At 41.1% G+C, this 9,131-nt stretch overlaps 1 protein-coding gene across 1 annotated transcript; it reads right to left on the reverse strand.

The window, feature by feature from the left end:
- Nucleotides 1-1,415: 1,415 nt before the first annotated feature.
- LOC124398311 (bone morphogenetic protein 5-like) lies at nucleotides 1,416-6,460 on the reverse strand. Its single transcript, XM_046868418.1, has 5 exons — nucleotides 6,127-6,460; nucleotides 4,735-4,901; nucleotides 4,220-4,336; nucleotides 3,972-4,108; nucleotides 1,416-2,350 (listed from the first exon to the last, which is right to left on the reverse strand). Exons 1-5 carry the CDS (start codon nucleotides 6,249-6,251, stop codon nucleotides 2,207-2,209), a joined length of 690 nt encoding a protein of 229 aa, XP_046724374.1. The 5' UTR covers nucleotides 6,252-6,460; the 3' UTR covers nucleotides 1,416-2,206.
- Between the last annotated feature and the right edge of the window lie 2,671 nt (nucleotides 6,461-9,131).

Here is a 9,131-nt window from a genome sequence, read left to right on the forward strand (position 1 = left end):
TGATGGATGTGTGTCGGGATGTTCTGTTTCAGGAAATGACCAGCGACTGACAGGCGGAGTCTCCGGGTTTATCCTTGATTGCATTTCTCCCAGGTCGTGACCAGGAACGGTGGACACACCAGGCCGCTTCCCAGAGTTCCCTGCTCCTGAGCTGGGATTTTTACACACAGAGGCCCTTTTGCGGCTAGACGGTCCGTGACTTCGAAGCGAAGGCCGCATTCGGGTGGGAGAAGAGAGACGTCGAGGTGTTGGTGCAGAGTCGCACCGTTCATCTCGAGGATGAGCGTTTCTCTGTTCGCTCCTGAGGAGTCCACAGGTAGGAGGATGAAGGCGCTCTGAAGACGTTGGTCAGGGCTGCACTGGATCTTGGAGGACCAGCAAAACTCGTCTGTGTCACCTAGAAAACAGGAGGACAAATCAGAATTTTGTTGCAATAAAGCACATATGATTATTGTGAAATCAAAGTGAATTGAAGGACACAAATGAATCGAGGGTTTTTTTTTTGTTTATCTGTGAACATCTGCAGCATTTAATGATGATTCTTGCAAATTCTGGTTCTATTGGACTTGTATAGAGCAATGCACATTAGAAAGCATACAAAGCAGCTTGACAGAAATCAATAAGCACCTGCATGCATTAAAGTATCTCCAACTCACCTGCATGCGAGTCTTTGAAGCGGATCGTGAGTCTGTTGTGCAGCTTCAGAATAGCTCTGTAGGTCCGTGCCGTGCAGTCCAGGGTGCATTGGGACGGCATGTTCACGTCCGCAGGCACGTCCCTGAGAATGTCATCCGTGTCAGTGCAGTCCCACGAGCTGTCCTGAGCAAACATCGACGCAAACACAGAGCACACCATTCCCCACTGCAGCCAGAAAGAGCTGAGGTACACCATCTCGTCTCGTTCCTGAGATACACAACGTCTCACGTCTCCTCCTGGTCTCGGCTTTTTGCTCTTTTTTTTTTTACCTCCTTTTCTTTTTTTTTCTTTTCGTCCCCTTTCCCACCTGTTTAACTCAATCAGTCTGGAGGCCTGAAAGCTGCTGAGAACATTTTGCTCGAAACCTCTTGCAAGATAGAGGAGAGAAAATGAAGAAAGACGAGACAGATAGAAAGGGAGAGAGAGAATGCAGACGTGGCAGAGATCCCAACGGCAGGGAGTGCCCAAAGAGCTGCAATTCTGAATGATATAACCACGAGGCGTGTTTTACGGAGATGTGCCAGCCAACTCCTGGAAAAAAAAAAAAAAAGCACCTGGAAGCCAAAGAAATTGAGATAAAATCTGCACGATTTCAATCAACAAACCGAAGAGGGTCACTTCAGGTCTTTAAATAAACCTCTGAACTGAACTCGACCTACAGGGGGAAAAAAAAATAGTGTGACGGATATTTCAAAGGTCAGGGAACCTGTCAAAGGCACTTTCTTTTTAATGAAGCTTTTATTTTATGAAATACATGAGGCACACATCACAAATCATTATATTATACTGAAAGCATGAAAGGTACAATCAATATAGTTACAAGAAAGAGAGAAAAATAAAAAGAGGTGAAATGAGTGCACTGGGATTTGCATCAGATAAATATGATATTTGAGCCACAGAGAAACAAAATAACATTCAGAAACGTGAGTTTAATCTCACCGAGTGGACCTCGCAAATATACTAAGTAATCGAAATGTCCCAAGCGTGCTGCTTTTCTAGGAAGAACCAAATAGCTGAATAGCAGTGGAGCGCAGCGGGGGCCTGAATGCCAGCCTTGAAACTGTGGTGAAAAGCCAGAAATACTAAATATGCTCTTATAGGGTTTTTTTTTTCTATTTTCTTTTTTTCTTTTCACGCTCCATATGTTTTATTGGTGTTTGTTTAACTCTGATTGGAAGACTGGGAGTCTGGTATGGTCAGGGCTTGCATAAGTGCCCACACTTTTTTGAGGAAACACCCAGTATCTGTTATTTAACACCTTTCCAGACTCCAGCTATAAAACTATTATATATATATATATATAGTCATATGAATAAAACCTTCAGTGAGACATTTATGATTTTGGTGTAACCTTGAATGCTTGGTGATTGATCGATGCACTGAAGGTATAATTATAAACCTACAAATATTGGATTGATGGAACATTGTGTTTATAAAGCCCACTGTGACAGACCTGTATGAAGTAGGGGAAGAGGTAGGGGGGAGACGTTTGTACTCAAGGCGGTGTTGATCACGGTTGAAGGGTCTGGGTGTCATCACTGTGGCTGCAGCCGCATTCGCGGGGCAGAGAGACGGAGCTGATAACGAGGGAGCGCGTTTTATCGACGTACAGGAAGGGCACGGAGTCATGTGAGGTCGCTTCGCAGCACGGCTTCTGGAACAGGAAGGAAGAAAGATAGAGAGAAAGGTGCTTTATACTTCATACCACAGTGAAATTATTTCCTTTGCATATTCCAGTGATGTTAGAAAGCTGAGGTTTCCACCATGATACAGCACCCCTGGAGCACTAAGGTTTAAGGGCCTTGCTCAGGGGCCCCAAGAATGACCACGTGGTGAAACAGGGGGCTTAAACAACCAACCTTCCAATCAGAGCCATAATCACTGAGATACTTCCTACCAAGAGAGCAAAGCGAGAACGTCAGTGTGGAGAAATTCGTCAGGACTTCACAACTATTTTCGTGATATAGATAACATTGATATGAAAGCTTGAACGGTGCACGTATTTGTACCGAAATTGTTCGGTGCAGGGTTTTCGGTTCGGTACACACGTGTACGATGAATGCAATCCTTTTTACGTGAGGAACAGAGTTATAATTAGTTTAGTCTCCAACTCTGAGTGCAATTTGTTATTTTTATTATTGTAAATATTTAACGTTAAAACGTACACAACAATGGCAGAGGTATAAAAAAGAAACCAGAGTTCGCGAAGTGTCACTGTGGCTGCGGACTCCGAAAAGTTTAGATTGTTCAGCAATTTAGGCATTTTATGTCGAGCTTCAAGAATTTTTCTTTAAATGAGAAAATCCTGACGATTCTGCATATCGAGGGAGCGAATGAATAAAGGATGGAACAACAATCTGAACAGTTAAGTAGATCATATCTTTATTTTTATATTTAAATTAAATATTGACTATTTAAATGTAATTAATAAATGTAAAAAACACACATATTAACATACACAGCTGCTGTATTACACAAATGTGTTTTAACAAATGTAAACAATAAAATTGTATTATTTAATGTTTTTATAATTATTTTTAAATCATTTTTACGTATTTAATTTTCTTTAATCAATTTAATTTGTGCCGATTTAATTGATTACCTAATTTAATTAAGCTAATAAAAAAATGCATTGCATTAATTAGATTACATCCCTAATCGATATGGTTATATATTTATAGATTTTTAGGCCACACTTATATATTGTTAATATCTTGAGGAAATTCTGTAGAATAATCTCATATTAATAAATATAATTAGTTACATGTGCAATAACTTTTGAAACTATTATTGTATTCGAATTTTCTGCCATCTCTTTTCACCGCTGCTTCAAATTTCGTTTCGTTTTAATACATAATTTAATATGTATTGCTCGCTCGCATTGGAAAATTGCCAATTGGTGTGATGTTTTGTTTACACGGACCAACCTGCAGTGTCACATAGTTCCCATGTAAATATCACAAGGTGACCTATAACCTTTAACTGACCATCTTTACTCAGATCTGCCTTTCTTTTTATTGGTTTTCGGTGTCATTGCTTTTTTTTTCTGTCTGATTAAAAAACTTCTGATTGGTCTCTGATTTTCACTGACAAACAAAAACAGACTTTAAAACCCACAAAACTGATTCTTTTTCTTGCGCTGCTTCCAAAACACCCTCCCAATATCTCAGTTTAGAGGATTTAAAAGCATGTTTAGATGGAAAAATATGACATGAAACAAGGTCACGTGTGTGTGTTTTTTTCCTTTTAATTTTCTGCTGTTTTGCAGAACTGACCTGTGAGGGAGGGTCCAGAGCCGAGAGGTCATCATCTCTGCAATTAAACATGCGCATGTTCTGCTGAGGGACGCACACACCGCACTGGACGAAGGTGAAGCTCTCCGGGTAAATGATCCACTTATCCCAACCCAGATCTAATGTATAAAAGAGAAAACCACCGAATCGTGACCTGTTCTTTCTGTCTAAACTAAGAAATTTTGGCCTGTCTTGCGATTTGGAAATTGATTCAGAAAAAATGTCGTAACCTTTTATGAAAATCTCGGAGGCGAACTTGCAGCATTGGAGGTGTGCTGAATTCCCAGACCTGGATGATGATGAAGACAAAGACGAAGAAGATGATGATGATATTGGTTGTGTGTTGTCTGGAACAAAAGCAAGAGAATCATAAATAATACACACCGGTCATGTTTCACTCATGATTCTGCCTTCACTAATAAGATTCAGTTTCAGCTATAACTCATCTATAACACCTGGAGATGGTATGCTGGACTTCTGATCAGAAGGCTGTGAGTTCAAATCCCAGCACCAACAAACTCAACTGCTCAGTTGAATAAATGAGATAATTGAAAGTATAAGGGCATCTGCCAAATGCCATAAATGTAAATGGTATCTTAGTCTATATGGAATCAAATCTATAGAAATATCTGTGGAACATCATTAATATTTTATTAATAACGAAAATTCAACTAAAAACTAATTCTCAATTCATTCTATTAAAAGGAAATTATTGAGAAGAACCAGATCCAGAGAAGTGATTTACCTGCTGCATGGGTTTCTAGAGGGTTTGGGTTGGTGGTGCTTTTGAAAAATTTGCTCCACTGTTCTCGAATCTGAGCCATCCCAGGAACGGACACATCAGGCTCGGATTGTAGGTTCAGAGAATCCAGAACTACCTTGCATACGTTCTGGAGCAGATCTTCCTGGCATCTGGGAACGGAAAGACGTCATATTGTACTGTAAAAACTGAGATCCGGGTGAAGCAATATTTAATGCTTCATTTAAATATCAATTATCATATCAATATCAATGAAAAAAATGCAGGTAGTTTGAAATTCTATGCAAATTAAATGCAAATTCAATTTTATTGTATTTTACTGAAAAAAAACATTAAACACTTATAATAGTCTATTTATTATTTTGTCACTTTATTGCTTTTTTTTTGAGTAAATAATGATTAAAAAATTAGACTGCTGGTTAAAGGAAATGAAATGATTTTCTGAATTTATTTGAACGTTTATTACTAAAATTAATATTATTTACATAACAGGGTAATAACCAGGACATAGTAATAAGTACAAAAAAATTGCTATGATGTGTTTTGCAGCTCATTGCCTGCATGCATAAAGATTGCACATATATTTCAAGAATTAAAATCTAATCATTTAAGATAAAGTGTTTGCAAAGGAATTGATATACATTATAGAGATTTCTATTAAAACTTTTTTCCATTATCAATAATTAAAAATAGAAAATGCAGCCTTAAAGAAACAACCAAGTAATTAATTATTGAATGTATGCATTATACGTTAATATAAACACATTTTTTAAAATAAATTTTATAGCCAGTGAATATCTATATAAAACATTTTAATTAAAAATGTGCTTCCAAATATTGAAAAACCCAACAACCGAGTAATTGATTATTGATGCATTTTTGTTTTGAGCTTTGCATGAACTAACACAGCGGTGTGAACGAGGCCAGTGTGTTGTGCCAGACCCGGAGGTGGGGTGTGAAACGTGTCTCTACAAGCACAGTGATAGTGTTCATTCCACAGGAGAACAGCATGTAATAGGATTCTAATTATGGGCCAGAACAGGTTCTCCCCTTTTATAGCAGCTCATGCAGATCACTAACGCACAAGCCATTAAAGAACTGAAAAAAGAAAAAAAAATGTCTGGCCTTGACTCCAGCCTCATGGACCTGAACCCGTATTTCAGCTGTAAATCTGTTTCTCTGTGTGAGGCGTGTAAACCATTTAACCGTTGACTCTAAATCGGGAATGAGCATGAGGGTTAGGATTAAATCAATACTAAGTATGCAGAACTCCAACACGAGCATAAAGAACATAAAGCTTTACTAAAAACCTTTTCGCTCTGTCGAACACAATTATTCACAATTATAAGATCATTTCACTAGAGATTTAATGCTCACCCATTCATCCTGATAACTTGAGGAGATTCAGCATCCGCCGGTTCTTCTGGTGAAGGACGGAGAACAGACGCTTTTCCCAGATGACAAGCAGCCAGCACGAGCGACACAACGAGCACCAGGGACATGCCTGCTTATCAGGTTGTCTGCGGTTTGGGAAAACGTGGCTGTGGTTGATGCTTGGTCTTTTGGTCCCACACCGAGTCAGACGATGCTCTTCGCTTGGGCGACTAATGTCCAGCAGGACCACGCTGGAGGGAATGTAATAGATTGTTGTTCCAAAAAGCCTGAGAAACCTGCACTTTATCTAGACGTAGACCAGGTCTGGCCTTGGAATACTCTACATTGTTTTCATTTCTCACAATTGGCGGATGGCAAGAGGGAGGAGAGCTAGATGAGAGAAAGGACAGGATTGGGAAGGACTATTTTCTTTGTTTTATTTTTTTGTTTGTTTAAAATGATTTTTTTTTATGTGTCTGGTTGACAGAATTAGAGATTATAAGGTAACATCCTCCCAAAAGCAGGTGCATTGGTGGGCAGTGTCAGGGATCAATTCCACTGGGCCAGAAATTCATTCAGTGTTGCATGATTTGTCCTAATAAAAACTCTGCTTTATGAAAGTTTGAAGCATGTGCATGTTAGTGATAAAACAATATCGTTTAAATTAATTAACTGTTTCTCAACATCTTAAATCGAATCAATAGAACATGTGGATAGAAAAAGAAGGGATGTGCGTATTCAATGAATGGGGCTGTGAAATGTCAAAAACTTACAATATGACAAAAGTGACAGGTGACCATTTATGGATGTTGTAAATCAGTTACTGTTTGTATTTAGTGCTATTTGATTTATTTAGTATTTAAATAGTAATGTAATTTATGTGTCAGCAATTAGAGTTAAGGGTTAGAGTTAGGGTTAGGGGTTAGGGTTTGAGTTAGGGGTTAGGGTTTGAGTTAGGGTTAGGGTTAGAGTTAGGGTTAGGGTTAGAGTTAGGGGTTAGAGTTAGAGTTAGGGGTTAGAGTTAGGTTAGGGCCTGAGCCAGGTTAGGGTTAGGTTAGGGTTAGGCCAGGGCCTGAGTTAGGTTAGGCCAGAGTTAGGGTTAGGCCAGAGCCAGAGTTAGGGCCAGAGCCAGGGCCAGGGCCAGGCCAGAGTTAGGTTAGGGTTAGAGTTAGGGCCAGGCCAGAGCCAGAGTTAGCCAGGTTAGGCCAGAGCCAGAGCCAGGTTAGGGTTAGGCCAGGGCCAGGCCAGAGTTAGAGTTAGGGCCAGGGCCAGAGCCAGAGCCAGGGCCAGGCCAGAGCCAGGCCAGGGCCTGAGTTAGGGTTAGGCATGAGCCAGGTTAGGCCAGAGCCAGGCCAGGCCTGAGTTAGGGTTAGGCCAGGGTTAGAGCCAGGGTTAGGGTTAGGCCAGGGTTAGGCCAGGGTTAGGCCAGGGCCTGAGCCAGGGTTAGGCCAGAGTTAGGCCAGGGCCAGAGCCAGAGCCAGGCCAGGGTTAGAGCCAGAGCCAGGCCAGGGCCTGGCTTAGGGTTAAGGCAAGAGTTAGGGGTTAGGCCAGGCCAGAGCCAGAGTTAGGGTTAGGGTTAGAGCCAGAGTTAGGGGTTAGGGCCTGGCTTAGGGTTAAGGCAAGAGTTAGGGGTTAGGCCAGAGCCAGAGTTAGGGGTTAGGGTTAGAGTTAGGCCAGGGCCTGAGTTAGGGTTAGGGCCTGAGTTAGGGTTAGGCCTGAGTTAGGGTTAGGGTTAGAGTTCGGGTTAGGGTTTGAGTTAGAGTTAGGGTTAGGCCAGAGTTAGAGTTAGGGTTAGGGTTAGAATTAGGGGTTAGGGTTTGAGTTAGAATTAGGGTTAGAGTTAGGGTTAGGGTTAGGGTTAGAGTTAGGGGTTAGAGTTTGAGTTAGGGTTAGGGTTAGAGTTAGGGTTAGGGTTTGAGTTAGGGTTAGGGTATGAGTTAGGGTTAGGGTTAGAGTTAGGGTTAGGGTTTGAGTTAGGGTTAGGGTTTGAGTTAGGGTTAGGCCAGAGTTAGGGGTTAGGGTTTGAGTTAGGGTTAGGGTATGAGTTAGGGTTAGGGTTAGAGTTAGGGTTAGGGTTAGAGTTAGGGTTAGGGTTTGAGTTAGGGTTAGGGTTTGAGTTAGGTTAGGGTTAGGGTTAGGGTTTGAGTTAGGGGTTAGGGTTAGGGTTAGGGTTTGGCTTAGGGTTAGGGTTAGAGTTAGGGTTAGGGTTAGAGTTAGAGTTAGGGGTTAGGGTTAGAGTTAGGGGTTAGGGTTTGGCTTAGGGTTAGGTTAGAGTTAGGGTTAGGGTTAGAGTTAGAGTTAGGGGTTAGGTTAGAGTTAGAGTTAGGGGTTAGGGTTTGGCTTAGGGTTAGGTTAGAGTTAGGGTTAGGGTTAGAGTTAGAGTTAGGGGTTAGGGTTAGAGTTAGAGTTAGGGGTTAGAGTTAGGGGTTAGAGCCAGAGTTAGGGTTAGGGTTAGAGTTAGGGTTAGGGTTTGAGTTAGGGTTAGGGTTTGAGTTAGGTTAGGGTTAGGTTAGGGTTAGGGGTTAGGGTTAGGGTTAGGGTTTGGCTTAGGTTAGGGTTAGGGTTAGGGTTAGAGTTTGAGTTAGGGTTAGGGGTTAGGGTTTGAGTTAGAATTAGGGGTTAGGGTTTTGTGTTAGTGTTAGAGTTAGAGTTAGGGGTTAGGGTTTGGCTTAGGGTTAGGGTTAGAGTTAGGGTTAGGGTTTTACTTAGGGTTAGGGTTAGAATTAGGGTCCAGGGTTTTGTGTTAGGGGTTAGGTATAGGGATAATGTTAGGGTTAGGGATTAGAGTTACAATTAGGGTTAGAGTTTGGGGTTAAGAAATAAGGTTGCTATTGTAGTTGGGTTGGGGTAAGGGTTAATGATAAGATTTAGGAATAGAGTTTGGAGTTAGAGTAAGGAGTAGAGGTTAGGAGTTAGTTTTAGGGGTAATGGCCAGGCTTATGATTAGGGGGAAAGGTTAGCGGTTATGGTTAGTCAACCAACTAGACTTGTCTCATAGTATTAAAAAT

The sequence above is a fragment of the Silurus meridionalis genome, chromosome 15 (genome assembly GCF_014805685.1).
Source record: "Silurus meridionalis isolate SWU-2019-XX chromosome 15, ASM1480568v1, whole genome shotgun sequence".
Taxonomy (NCBI): Eukaryota; Metazoa; Chordata; class Actinopteri; order Siluriformes; family Siluridae; genus Silurus; species Silurus meridionalis.